The sequence below is a fragment of the Triplophysa dalaica genome, chromosome 8, assembly GCF_015846415.1.
Source record: "Triplophysa dalaica isolate WHDGS20190420 chromosome 8, ASM1584641v1, whole genome shotgun sequence".
NCBI classification, from domain to species: domain Eukaryota; kingdom Metazoa; phylum Chordata; class Actinopteri; order Cypriniformes; family Nemacheilidae; genus Triplophysa; species Triplophysa dalaica.
In genome coordinates, this window is record NC_079549.1 from 6,789,881 (window position 1) to 6,805,070 (window position 15,190).

A 15,190-nucleotide genomic window follows, 5' to 3' on the forward strand; every position below is an offset into this window, starting at 1 on the left:
CTGGTGCCATGATCTCATCTAGCCTTTAAAGCAGAGATTTGTCATCATTAATGTAGCGTCGAGAGAAATTTGGGCTCTTTGGAAGAGCTTCAAGGCAGAGCTTTTATTCCTGTAATAAAGGCAGAAAGTGGTAAAATGGCCTAAACTGCCAGGTCTGCTTCTCTTCAGACATTTTCCAGCTGTTCTTGACTGCCCTCTGATGACGTGACTGACATTAATGGGTGGCTACGTAGTTTTAAGGGTCATATGCCTCAGGAGTCCTCATTTCATCCGAGTCTGCATCTGCCCCAGCTGTTGTTTATTCTGCAGTACTGGTGTGCTTGTATGATCAGCTAGTTCCAGTGAGACCTGATTGTCAATGAAGTAAACACTCTGTGTCAGACTACCAAAAAGGGATTCCAAGGTTGATTTGTTTCTGGGTGCGCAAAATGCTTTATTATGATTCAGACTTTACCCAAATTCTCTCCTAACTGACTCTACAGCATACATGTATATGACTTTCTTACCTCATTCGAATAAAAAATTTGTTTTTAGTACGATAGTTTGAGAGAAAATTATTAATAATTTAATGAAACTGGAATGTAAACAAGCAGATGCGAACGCTAATTTTTATTGTATTGTGGCACGATAATTTTAGATCTCACTGGTTCTCGCGCCTTGTCTCTAGTTAACCTACGTATTATCCAGAACTAATCAAATGTAAAGTATTGACTGCTGTATTGAAATTCATTCTGCAATATATATTCAGATCTGCGATAGTTTTGGGATCTTCTGTAAAACTCTAGAAATGTGTACTCCATACTTAAAAACCACATGCTTTTTTGGTCACACCACTCGATCACTACTTAACATTCGCATTTAGTAACAACGTCACGTTTCTTGCTTTATTTCAAAAATATTTTCTGGCTGACAGCTGCTGTGTTCTCATGCTGTGATTTGATTACAGCTTGCAGCACTAGGAAAGCAGTAGAGGTTGGGTTGTGTTTGGCTGCCATCATTTCCATGCATATCTCCCGTCTCACTGTCGAGACTGCTTTCATTTAGTTGATGGGACTTGACTGCAGCCTCCACCTCATCAACAATCACAGCACACTGTCAAGCACTTCCCATTTTCCCTGCGTGCAGCATCCCGAGATCCGAATCTGTTCCTATATTTATTGAACCCAAAGGGCATCAGAAAAAAATCATCTCTGATGGGTCTCAATATTGCTGCACCTGGCTCAGTTCTGCTTACATCTGACATTTTCAGCCCCTAGCTGAAACCTTCGACCATCATGACCTATCAGACCATCATGCAATTTAGCCACAGATAAATGTTTGTTGACCACAACCAAACAGTCAAAGTATGATTGGCTAGCAAGGTACACTCAACCACTTCTAGTAAATATCATAACTCCGCCATAGTGGCTAAATAACATATTTTCCTATTGATTGTTATTCAAACAGAAGTCGATGAATACTAAAATATTTGTAATATTTAAGCGACATATGAATGGCAAATATTTCTACATTATGTTGTAGTAGATGTTTAATCAGAGATGGATTTCTTTTACTTTTTTATTACAATATATATTAGCAATCCACTGTATTTTGATGTTGTTGATTTAAAAAAAATCCATCTATTGTACGTTAAGCAGTGTTATTGCTGCATTTGGAAACCCTTTCATATGGTATTCATTTAAGAAGTCTATGGTTAATGTTTTCTGGCAAGTAAATGCTCATTGTGATATTATCCTCTTATGGAAAATTTAAAAGGACTGCTCTTTTAAATAAGGCTAATATTCATAACTAGTACTGACCGAATTTGCAAAAATAAGTTACTTCCAGAATGTCTAAGGTATGGAGAGTTGAAAGAACTGGATGTTGGGAATTTTGAGAGAGAGCTTGGAAATTTCATGTATTCATTTCTGTTGGAGGTTCTCATTAAAAGGGAGATTGGCAGTGAAGGCTTATTTGACTGTGGAAAGTATTTTTATTCTTGTCAGATGGCATTTTTGCCTCAGGGCCGGGAGAATTCAATTTCCTTTAATTAGCTGGGAAGTTTGAGTGCCATCTTAATAATATGCCTGCTATTGATGTCAAATGCTCAAGGTCTCCTGGGATTCTCGTCAAATGCAGATGGGAAATAATAATAAATTTGAAGAAATAACAGTCTGGTCAAAAGTGCACTGGTGAGCACAGATACAGGGAATGATGTTGTTGCCGTGTAGGATATCATTAAGGGAGGGATCAAATGTACTGCCAGCCAGCTACTGCATTGTCATTGTGGCAAAATTCAATTATTCTTCCAATTTCAGTAATGTATTTCACACAGGTCCATAGGGAGCAGATCTCTGAAGCCTGGGAGAGGCCACACCGAACGCCTCATGTCTCGACTGCTCAGCCTGGAATTACAATTCAGGTTTAGACAAGAAAAATGCAGGGTTAGTTACTGACTGAAGAGTCTGAAGAGATGATGTTCTTGTCCAGTGGAAAAAGACAATACAGAAAAATTAGAGAAACCATGGATTTGAGGCCAAGTTGTGTCTTTTCCCAGTCCTGTTCTGTCCTCTAAATGCTGCCACTAACAAATGTTGTTCTTCTTATATTTATATTTAATTCTTCGAAAAAGTATGCAAGGACAAACTTTGAATACTGGCTTGCCTGAAAGTTAAAAAATGCTTTGAAATCTAAAGGTTGGAGGCACAGACTTTTTTGAATACTTGTTGCATGTTGAAGAGATAATTGAATTTTATAACTTTGTAGTTATGGGGTGCTCTGGTCTGTCGGATCCTAGGACATTGTTTGAAGGTTGGCAGATGGATAGATCATGTCAGTCAATAAGGAAAGATACGGAGTCAGAACTTCCCCTAACCAAAGTTTGTTCTGTACTGTGAAGTTTCTACTGTACTGATTTTCTCATTCCTTCCTCTAGATGACAACAAGTTCAGCGAGGGGACGGCAGTGCTCTTCACATGGGTAGAAAGAGGCGAGGTGAACCGCCGCACAGCGAATCATTTCTACTCAATGATACAGTCGGCCAACAGCCACGTGCGTCGTCTAATGACCGAGAAAGCCCAACATGAGGAGGAGATGGAGCTGGCCAAAGAAATCTTTAAAAATTCCCTGCTTGCCATCCTCACACAATGTAAGATAACTCATGTCTTCACTGTTAGTACCCCAACTGGTTACTATGAGATTTTTATCTAGTGTTTCCATGACAACAGCACATCCTTTTTGCAGCGAAAGATGATATAGTCGTCCTTAAGTGGGCTCAGTCTCTGATCTGATTGCTGGACCTTTCGTGCTGATCTTGATATTACTTTTCTGCCAGCAGGAGCGATTGTTAATGTCCATAAGCGGCAATTGTTATGCTTACACCATCAAACAAGACAAAAGAAGAACATGCTCTGTTTCAAAACCTAGTGAGTTGCCTATGTATGCAGCATTTTAAAGCATCATAGAAAAGCTCCCTATATAAGACTCATCCATAGGCTAAATTATACAGCAGATGTGTCGTATGTATTATTTAAAGAGAAGGCACACTGAAAAATGTTAAATGTGTGATTCCCAACAAAACTAGATTACTGTTGATTTTATATATAAAAACGTGTAGAAAGTAGTTCAGAATGGGGAAAAATATGTTGATGCCAATATCTGGGTGTGTTTTATCACACTATTGGCATACCAATATGAATGTCTAACTCTATTCATATCAAATGTCCCACTATTTATTTGACATTTGCTACTCATGTAGAGCCTTTTTAGTTTCAGAAAAGTTATGCCTATGTAGGCTTTCAACAGCAAGGCAGTTCACTAGATTTTTTAACAGAGCCCGAGTGTCATTTACATGTGTGCAGTACAAACATTGCATTCACCATCTAAATGAAGTCACTTAGACAATATATATAGAAGTACAGTATGGGATATGATGTTCGCTCAGCATTCAGAACTACACTATCTGCCTCTATAAGTCAGTGTGGCTGTAGCCAAAGCCCATAGAAGGGTCCTAGGTAAGTACAGTTTCAGTGGAGGCACTCTGACCATATAGCAGATGTGGAGGTGTTCAACTTACTTTAAGGTAGGCCAACACCAGATTCCCTCATCTTTATGCGTTCAAAAATACTGATTTTTAATTGGCAACCTGACAAAAGATAAACATAGGAAAACTTTGCTTCTCTCAGCATATTTGCATAAAATAGTAAAAGGGAAATGTATTTCAGAATCATGTCAGCTGTACTAAAAAGACAGTATGTGTTTTTAACTTAACTGTAGGCATCTCCGGACAAAATAATAGCAGGCAACAGTTTACAAAGGGTCCAAATCCCAATAAATGCAAATATAATGCAGTGGTTTTCAAACTTGTCATGGCAAAACCCTTCAACAACTTTTGTACCCCTTTAAATTAAAAAAGTTTATAAAAAGTTGAATGTTATTAGTAATAATTCATAAGATATTGATAAGAGACATTTTAAAGTATTTAATAAAAAAATGTTCCAATAAGCTGACTGTTCACTTGCTAAGATGGTGAATTGAATATGCATTTGCATACACTAAAGTATAACTGCAAGATATGTCATTGAAGTGACATGACAGAAACACTTAATATAAATGAATGTTAACGTTTAATCAGAACTTCTTCAGAGTCTTAAATTTCATTTCACAGAGGTGTTATGTTTATGTTCTGTCAAATGGTCCTTAAGCCCTTTTTCCGTTCATTGTACATGGACATTACAAGATAACATTATATAAAAATGTACATTAAGCTCAATGAAAAAAAGACTTCAGGGCTGTTTGGCAGAACATAAATAGGGTTAAAAAGGGTTTTAGCCTTCCATGACTAGTCATTCTAGTTTGAGAACCAAAAAAGAGAGAAATTAAAATTCATTAATTTTCAGCTGTCTCCAACCAGCGTTTGATATCAAATAATAATATGATACTTAGCAAATTGTAGACTGTTGCCTCCCTCAGTCCTATGGAATTGAATCAACAGCTAATGAGATGTAAGTACAACAGACACCATCATGGCCCTCTCTGTGAAGTGTTGTGAGGTTCCTGATGTGTCTGACTTTAGCTGACTCAGATACAAAGCTCTACATAAATGGCTTGTCTTGTCTGACTTCCTTACCCACCAAAGTTGAGCAGATTACGGCTGTGTTCACCGCTGCCACCAGACAAAAGGCATGGGACCATTTCTCAAAAGCACAGCGCAAGAACATAGACATTTGGCGAAAGCAGTGCGAGGTTGGTACTGTATTTTTCTTCCCCTCTTGACATGCTGACTACATTCGGGGGTCTCAAACTGCACACCCAAAGGCCAAGTTTGCCTCTAAAGATGTATATACTGAAATCTGGCTTGCAAGTTGACTTTCAACTCTTTAACAAAATCAGTTACTTTGTAGTATATACTTGCAAATAAAATTCATGCTTGGAAAAATGTGTTGTCATTGTTCAACTGAAACCTAATAGAGAACACCCCATTGTGGTCCCTGGTGATTTTAGTTTGAGACCCCTGCACTGCACGGTACACTGGCAGCTGTTTATATGGCTGTGTATCTTGCAGATTTTCACTGAACAGACTTCAACAGCAAAATGTACCAGATTGCTAGCTATTGCTCTTTCAGGCAGCAAAGCTCTCATTGAAATTGCAACCTACGAAGAATCACTGTTACCATGGCAACAGATGCTAGCAGGATTATAATGATTCTCATCAGTGATTAGCTAGAATTAATTACTCTTCAATTTTGAACTAGGTCACAATGAGGAAAAATGGATTTGGATGTTTACTTATAATATGCATATGTTGATATTTCCATGTAAATCTCTGATGTATCTAGAATGTACCTTCTGAAGATTTCCATTTTTATATATGCCCAACATCACCAGTATGCAAAATTCATTTTAGTGCAAACAGCATTCTCTATGCATTCTCTAAAATATTAAAATCTGGCACTGGTGATGGAGCTGCAGACTTTCCTCCAGTCATATCACTTTCGCAATTACTTTAAAACACATACAGTGATGCGATGATGTAATGCACATACAGAAATACATGTAGACTGTATTGACTAATTGTTTAAAGGCAAGTCTATAAAAGGATTCCATTTCAGTTCACAGTCCCCTCGAGGTAAGATTTGATGTGATAACATTTTTTGGTGCTGTAAGAAGTGAGAAGTAGTTTGAATGCCACTGCTATGAAAAGTATTTTAGTGAATACAATCATTTTTGCTAAGACTTTAAAGTGTAACTGAAACTGTATAGTAATTAGTCATATTCAGCTTTAAATAAGATGAATAAAAGCTTAAGAAGAATTGTTCATTGTTAGTTTGTTAATATTATTACAACATTTTGTAGATTTAGACAGATCAATCGGTTTTACTTTTTTATCAATAATCAAAGTTAAATACAGGAATCGTCTTGGTAACGTATGTAACCTCAGACATTGTGTCGAACCAACAGATGGGGTTCGTCTTGAGAACTGCTGACCAGTTTAGAAAATAACAAATGAAATTGCCGAATGATATTCGAATGCCGGACTCCGCCACCGGATATCCGGGTATAAAAGATAGACGGCGTGCTGCATTCATTCACCTTTGGGCTGAGGAGCCTGAGACCTCTCTCGACTGCTGCTGCGGGCGGCACTCATTGTGGCATGAAGGACACAATGTCTCATTCCCTCCATAAGGGAACTATCCATAATGTTGAACCGACAGGTGGGGTTCCTATGGAAAACGCCACGCCGCTATGCCGTGTCTCAAGCGATGCGACGGTGACTTGCCTGGGCATGTCAGACGTGAGTGCGAAATTGTAACCTTCCAGTGGATAGGTAGGGGGTCCCAGAGCTTTTGGAAAGGTGGGAAGCTCCTGACACAGGCCGTCACAGGCTGAGGCCTTGTTTCTCTAACAGCGAGAAGCCGCCTGGCACCGTACGGGCAACTTGGTAAGAGCTATTTCCGCAGTGGGGAATTGCGCTAAAGAGACCACTTCCTACCGTAGGGAGGAGTGTAGTGGAGACACCAACATGGTCTCACCGATTGGGGAGAACTCATGGGAGGAATGTGGGGACTGAAAGAAGTACTGCAAGGTGGAGGTCCACCTAGGGAAGGTCATGGGTTACTATGGGAAAAACCCTGTTGGGGGTTACTATGTCTGGAGCACTAGGTCCGGTTATAGCTATGCGGTAGATAACTCCGCTGGCAGCCGGCACTAAGGGGAAGGGCTGATCTGCTTAGCCCGCACCCGCAGGAGGTGCTTAGTGATGGATGGAATGCCTGTTCTTCACCCAGTGGGGGAAAAAGGGAGGCGAAAATAGCACGCTGACCCACCTAGGAGGGTGGGAGGTGCTTTTGCAGGCGTATGCCCTACCGGCCGCCGGTCTTACCTGTTGCCATGCAAGACTCGAGCTGACACCGGTTTTACGTTGAGGCGGTAGAACCTTACGACGGTGTTGGGCGTAGCCCAACCTGAAGCTCTGCAGATGTCTGCCAGATAGGCGCCCTGAGCCAGTTTCCATGAGGAGGCTATACTCCAGGTGGAGTGAGCTCTGACAGCCAGTGGGCACGGGCGATCTTGGGACCAGTACGCGGTAGTGACGGCATCCATGATACAGTGCGCCATTCTATGTTTTAAGACATCCGTCCCCTTCTGCTGACCTCCAAAACAGACAAAGAGCTGTTCAGAGCTCCTGAACCTCTGTGTGTGGTGCAAGTAGAGGGGCAATGCGCATACTGGACACAACGCGGTGGGGAGCGCCTGCAAGTTTAGAGCACGCAGAATTTAGAGCACGCAGCTAGGCCAGGGTTGCAGTATAATGTGAGAATCACAGAGCCAGAGTTCTAGGCAATCTTTGAACACTGAGAATGCTTGTAGGTCCCCTACATCAAGGTCTTGAGAGGGTACAGAGCGCAGCCTTCTCCCTCCCCTAAAGAACCTAATGATCAGGTTGTGCGGTCCTAGAGACTTACCAGCAACTGGGTCGTGATGAGCGGCAATGGCGGCTACATACACTTTCAGTGTGGAAGAAGAGAGATTACTCTCGAGTCTCTCTGGAAGTACAGCATGTTCCCGTACGAGCAACTCCACGGGTCTTCTCTCTGAGAAGAGCACCAGGACGATAAGGTTATAGGTTATTACCACTTATAGGTGTTTAGCCGCCTTGTGGCAAGGGCCCTGACCAACGCAGGGGTTAGGCAACTCAGGGTCTCCTCGTTCCGTCCAGGAGCCAGACATGGAGTTTCCAGAGGTCTGATCTTGGATGCCATAACGTACCCTTGCCCTGAGAAAGCGGTTCCTTTATGAGGGGAATCGGCCAGGGGGGCGTTGTCGTCAGGAGCATTATCTCCAAGAACCAAGTCCGATTGGGCCAGTATGGCGCAAGTAGTAGGAGTTGATGCTCCTCTTCCCTGACCTTACACGAGCCTGTGCAATGAGGCTCACTGGGGAGAGGGCGTACTTCCTCTTGTCCCACGGCCAGCTGTGCGCTAGAGCATCTGTGCCGAGGGGGGCCTCGGACAGGGAGTAGTTAATATACTTAACTGCAGTTGTGCTGTCTGACTGGACCAGCATGTGCTTGTCCTACACGAGAGATTTTATGGTGCGTTGGCAGAGAGGCGTAATCACCGTACGCTTGCTGCCCATTTGCCACGCTCTCCATGTGACCCGACTCTGTTGATTGCCATGAACCAATCCTGACATCTTGTGTAGGTCACTTTTTAGGGTACACAGATCTAGAATGGGGCGCAACCCTCGCCTTTTTGGGAGACGATGAAGTCTGTAAAACCCTGAAATAAGGGCTGAAAAAAACTTGCACACTTCTGGAACTGCCGAGAAGCCCAGGGGAAGTCTTTGTGTGACGGAACGCATCGGGCTTCGAACCGGGTCTGTTCTGCACGAGAGTCGGGCGCTCTAGCGAGGAGGCTAAAGACCGCAGTCTCTAGCGTCTGTCGCTAGAGAGTCCTTGAGGCAGAGGAGTGATGTTTACATACTTGCTCAGCACTTCACTGGATTGACTCTGTTACATTTGTATACTTCAGTACATAGCTTACACGTGCCTGAATCTCTCCAAATCAGGAAGACGAAAAGTTTTCGTTAACGACCTATTTTCACTGACGAAAACTAGACGATAACTAAATAAAATTGAATGCATGACAACGAAAACTGTAATAATATATTAATTATTATTATAAACTGACATTTTCGTTAACTAATAAAAACGAGACGAAAATATTCTTGTACCACCTGGCGGACATCAGTTTGCGCGCATGTGCTGCTTCTCTCATATAAGCGATGGAGAGAAGACTCTGGAGGTAAGCAAGCACAGACATATATTTTGTCTCCACGCGCTTTACAAAGCGTCTTTTTACTTCACGATCGCCGGTAAAACGCCGCAAACTTGAAGCGCGACTGTAGGCGAAACACTTCTAAACACATTACAAAGGCAAGCTCAAACGTTTTTATATGCCTAAACTTTCCGCAAACACGAGCTGCTGCATAACGTTAAAATGCAACAAAGTCAGGCAAAAGAAAACTAGCGCTGTCCTCTACTCATTATAGAAGTGATGAAATGAGTTAAACTGTACATTCGAACAAAATATGTAACCAGTTTGCATGACACAGAAGTTACACGAGAAGTGTAATACAATTTATGTCTTTTAAATGCTGTTTCTTATTAATTTCTGTCTAAAGCAAAGACAGTGCAGGGAGCTATTTCTTCAGAGGAATGCCATAGCGTCAATAGCGTTTGAGTGTGAGAGCGTTCAGAGCGTTTCATTGGTTGAATGAACTGAATGAAAACGCCCTACTAAACGAGTCATTTGAGTCTAATGTTCTGTGTTCCAACAATGCATATCTATTTATTGATTTTTTTCAGAAAAATAAAGGTAATGACCTGGTTTAATTTCGTTCTAAGCTGAGGTAAATTATATCAAAACAGTTGAAGCTTTGTATGGAAAGTTTAATTACACAAAGTAAATGATTTACATTTAAGCATTTGGCAGATGCTTTTATTCAAAGCAATTTAAATTGGATTATCCTATACATTTGTTTCTAAGTATGTGCAATCCTTTGGGATCAAACCCATTACCTTGTCATTGTTAAAGCCATGCTCTTACAACTGAGCTACAGGAAAGCTATACCGTTTCAATTTTAAATGACTGAATATAATGTATATATATATTTATTATTTATTTTTCATATTTCGTTGACTAAAACCAAAATGATGGGGTTGACAGAAATGTGACTAAAACTTAATCAAAATTTGCTGTCAAAATTAACACTGCTCCCAATGTACCTGTCTTCTATTTATTTGTTATGGCTTCACCAAAATTTTATCTTATATTAGCACTAAACACATGTTATACAATGCCGAAAATTTGATAGTACATGAGACCGAATGGCTGGAGTTACTTTTCTGGAGTTACTGTAGTTTAGAAAGTTTCTCATGGCCTTGTCTCCCCTGTTTTATTGGCTATAAAATATAGGTATAATCTCTATAAAACTACTTTATACAACCTTATCCTGTAATTACAAAGGAATGTAAAAGTCAAGGAAATAATTGGTCAAATGTGGGAACCCTGTTAATATGATACTGTGATATATAAATAAGTAGAATTAATAAAGGGAACTGTGTTCCACTGATAGTAGAGCTTTACAGAAGCAGTAGAAATATTAGGCAACACAGTGTTACAAAAAATCATTCACAGATAAGTCAAGCTAAAATGTGCCCGCCCTTGACTGTGGCATCGCTAAGCACATTTATAGAGTCAGATCTGCAAGATCTCACAGTGGTGGCATTAAATGTCCTTTGTGCTGATCCCCATAATGGCTATCAGAGGATCACTGGGCTTGGAAGTTTGTGTAATGTGATTTTCACGCTCCATTTTCAGACCTAGACAAATGAACTTTCGCTATTGCACAGCACTGAGACGACAGAGCCTCAGTTTCCCCTGGGGGTTGTGTTTTTAACTTAAGGAATCAATCACCAGGGCCTTGCGCTTGCCAATTCATTGCGTGTTTTTTCATCCTGTCAGAACCGCACAGGTTAGATTCTGGAAAATAACAAGAGTAGAACTGTGGAAAAATACTTCATTTATATGTGAATTTTGTATTCTGCAGCTGTACATATTTGAATATATTAGATGGAATGCGTGATTTTCATACGTTATTGCCACATTTGTACAATAAATGGAATTGTGCCTTTTTGACACACAGGAGAAGAAATGTTGTTGCAAATAGTATCTTGAATCAGAAGACAGTAATGGAATATGTGTGTTTCATTTGTGTATTGTACTCCATCAGGAGTTGAGAAATGCTCACAGTGAAGAGATCATGGGAATACGAAGAGAAGAGGAAATGGAGATGTCAGATGAAGATTTGGAAGAAAACCCTTGCAAGAAGATCAGAATGGAGGACACAGGTAGTGTTGAGCTCAGCTAATAATTATGATTAATTAGAACATTGATGACAGTGATAGACCAAGACAAGAAAAATAATCTGTATTATTTGGTAATTGTTAATGTAGTAAAGAGAAATAATTGATGTAATCCCGTGATTCTAAGACCGGTTTTGTATGGTCCTCAAAATAGAATGTTCGGCATGGCTGATGGAGAGCACTTATAGCGTAGGGAGCTGCTTGGAAAAAGTTACCTCACACAATGTATCGTCAATGAGAGAGGAAAATAAAGTCTGCAAACTCCTGTAGAACCATCATAGACAACTTTTTTCTATAAAAAAAATGTTCAAGTTTGTAAGTGGAGGTTTTTTTGAAGTGCTAATAAGTGATGTGTACAGTATATCAAATGTTTCATGGATGTATATTAGTAATACTTACTGTAAACAAATAGTCTAGGACCTAAGATTGTAATTTTTTCTTTGGTGACATACATTTTAACATGAGATATGACCATCCCAAACTGGTAAGGTGTCCTTAATGTAGTGAATAAATGAGAATTACGAAATATTACTTGTCTAAAGCAAATAAATATTTTTTTCTGAAAACAAGTATTTAATAAAATGACCACACCCATGATAAGTATTTTGTAAGGTTTACGTCAAACTGAGATATTACATCCTTCATATAACCTTGAGTTAGACATCATTTCAACATGAATGATTATACCCATACTCCGGTGTGTATCCCACAGCAAATGTGATTATGAATGATATTGCGGAGAACAGCAGAGGAAAATGTCAGGGGAGTCTAGGCTCAGCGATATTTCATGACCTGTCACAGCACACTAGCTTTGGCTCCATAAAACAAGTATTTTCAATGGCAGGCAGGAATATCTAATAGTTGAGATTCTCTGTTGACACAGCAGAGACTCAGAGCAGCGACCACGTTGTTAAGAAAACTTCACTATCAATTTCAGCTAGAAATCCAAACATTTGCTTTCTAGAATGAATGTCACATATATATATTATTCAGCCAGACGGCATATATTTAGAGCTTGTCTACTAAGGTGCATGTTAGAATAAAGATGCCATTGCATGTTATAAACCCTGCTGGAAATAATATTAAAGAGCAGCAGGTCGGTTGAAAAGTTTCCCACCAGTTGAGATAAGGTGTTCTAATTCTAGGCAGATAGACATGTTGATCTACCTGCAGTACTGGTGGGACAGACATGCAACTTGAAAATCATTTGTAGAAAAATATTTGTACACATACTGTAAGCCATTAGTATCACCATTATGAGATATCATATGTGTAAAACTTTTCTATAAAGCTCTTGAGAATTATCTTAAACTTTGATTTAACCCTTGTGTGGCCTTTTTGCAAAATTAACTAAAATATGGGTTTTATTGTTTTGTCAACCTTAGACATTAATATTTATGCAGGGTAAACATGTTTCTTTTTAACCATTATGATTTTTTTCATATTTTTTTTCATAATTGAGATTTAAGGTAAAAAAAATATATAACATAATATTAACCATTTACAAAACATTTTTGACCATTGATGCTGCTTATGTTGCGTGTAGTTGGAGTGTAAAAATATTTTCACATAATTAAAAAAATATGACCTCACAAGCTGTGAAGTTTCAAAACATTCTTGAAATGTAAGACAGTCTGAGAAAAGCCCCTGTAAAATTACAAGGTTCTTAGAATTTTTACACAATACTAAAGTTTTGCGGCATTGTACATTTGACCCCAAACAAATTCTGCAAATGAATGATGGTAGACCTTTCCTCTGAAGTAATCTTCAAAACTCATGTTCTGTCTCTGTTCCTCCCTGTGTGAGAGCAGTCCTGTCTGCACAGTCGTGTTCTCTGCGCGAAGAAAACGACAGTCTACGCTGGCAGCTGGACGCCTACAGGAATGAGGTGGAGTTGCTGAAGAAGGAGCAGGAAAAGACTTACCGCACAGAGGAGGACCACACCCAAGAGCAGCAGCTGCACTTTCTGCAGCAAACCATGCAGAACATGCAGCAGGTAATACACACATCACGATGCATGACCTTTAATTTGACTAAGCTTTTTATAGCATCACACATTCCCTGGGTAAAAGTTAATAGAGTGATAGTGCATAATTGTATAAAAAAATATTTCCTGCTTTCCTGTTTATGTCACGGTTTCACCTCTCCTTGTCAGGTATTTCTTGGTTTAGAGGTGGAATCATACAGAATCCTTTGTTTCATGTGGGAGAGAGACGATTTCTTCTCTCTCTGGTCTGCGTCATCGTTCCTACCCTCCTGTTTCCTAGTTTGTGTTCATTAGTTTACCTTAATTGTTAATCCCTTGCACCTGTTCCTTCTTGGTTTCTCTCCCTTTAAAACATCCTCATGTTCATTGTCCTGTGCTGGTTCATTGTGTATGTATGTTTACGTCTTACCTCGTCTGAGCTGATTGTCAAGACCTTGTATCTATGTTTCATGCCCTCGTCTAGCCTTGTTCCTGTTTCCTGTGTCTAGTAAGTCTTAGTTTAGTGTTTATTTCAAGTGTTTGTTTTATAGTTTAGTAAGTTAGTGTCCTTGTTAAAGTTTATTATTTATCAAGTCTTGTTTTCCCCATTGCGGGTTTTGTTTTGTCCTTTTCCCTTCTTTGTTTTATTAAATACCCTTTGTTACCCCTACCTTCTCGTCCTGCCTGTGTGTACCTGCATTTGGGTTCTTGCCACGTGATCCGTGACAGTTTATGACTGTGAAGATCACTTCCTTCAAAACTCACTTTCCGGAGGGCCAGTGTCCAGCAGAGTTTGGCTACAACCACACATGCTTGGAAGTTCCTAGTAATATTGAAGATCTTGAATAACCGAATCAGGTGTGTTTAGTTAAGATTGCAGCTAAACTGTGCAGAGCTGTGGCCCTCCAGCAACTGACTTTGACACCCCTGACATGCTGTCCATGTATCTGAATTGTAATTAAACAAAGCTACCAGTACATAGAAATGTATAATGTGTTGCTCTTGATCTTTTCTAAACAAGCTTCTGCCAAACCGTGCTTAAAATCCATAACATTGAATTGTAGAGAACCATCAATGTCAGTGATTTTTCTGTGCCATTTTTCCCTTTTTAATCTGAAACTGTAACATATTGTACCACTCAGAAATCAGTGAGACTTAAGCAAAAACTGTCTTGGGTGTTTCCTTTTTTTTTTAAGTATAGCGTAATCTAAGGTATTTTTACTCGTATTCCTTATTTCTAAGAATAGGTGTGATTCATCAAAGTTCAAAAGTGTTTACTTTTGACCTAGGGTTGCCTTACCCTTGACCTGGGATTGCCATTGTACTGTACGTTGACATCATAATCAGTCCTTTAAGTGCCACATGAGTCATCACTAGTATATGTAGGAGTCTAGACTTTGCTGAAAGTTTTCATTGCTGAAAAATGTATTTAACTATTATCTACTCTTAAGCAGGTCCTGCTCCGTATTCGAATAACTACAGTTGTGTTCAAAATTATTCAACCCCCACTGAAATTGATTGTTTTGGTCGGTTTGACATTGATTATGATCATTCAGTCATCCTGCTTACAATTAAATCAAAGAGGCACGTGTAGGTCAGACAAATATAACATAACATTTATAATGAAATAACCACAAATGTCTTTTCTGAGCTCACATCATTATCAGTTTTATTCAACCCCCAAGTGACATTCAATCTTAGTACTTCGTACAACATCCTTTTACAGTTATAACAGCTTTTAAACGTGAAGCATAGCTTGCCACAAGTGTCTTGCAGCGATCTACGGGTATCTTCGCCCATTCATCATGGGCAAAAGC

The 15,190-nt window shown here is 39.7% G+C and overlaps 1 protein-coding gene across 1 annotated transcript in view; it reads left to right on the plus strand.

Annotated features, from left to right (window-relative positions):
• enox1 (ecto-NOX disulfide-thiol exchanger 1) overlaps positions 1-15,190 on the plus strand; it is a 91,449-nt gene that overhangs the window by 54,811 nt on the left and 21,448 nt on the right. The window contains exons 7-10 of the mRNA XM_056755435.1: positions 2,915-3,127; positions 5,117-5,223; positions 11,275-11,392; positions 13,219-13,403. Coding sequence (XP_056611413.1) covers positions 2,915-3,127; positions 5,117-5,223; positions 11,275-11,392; positions 13,219-13,403 — 623 coding nt within the window. The remainder of the gene's footprint in view (positions 1-2,914; positions 3,128-5,116; positions 5,224-11,274; positions 11,393-13,218; positions 13,404-15,190) is intronic.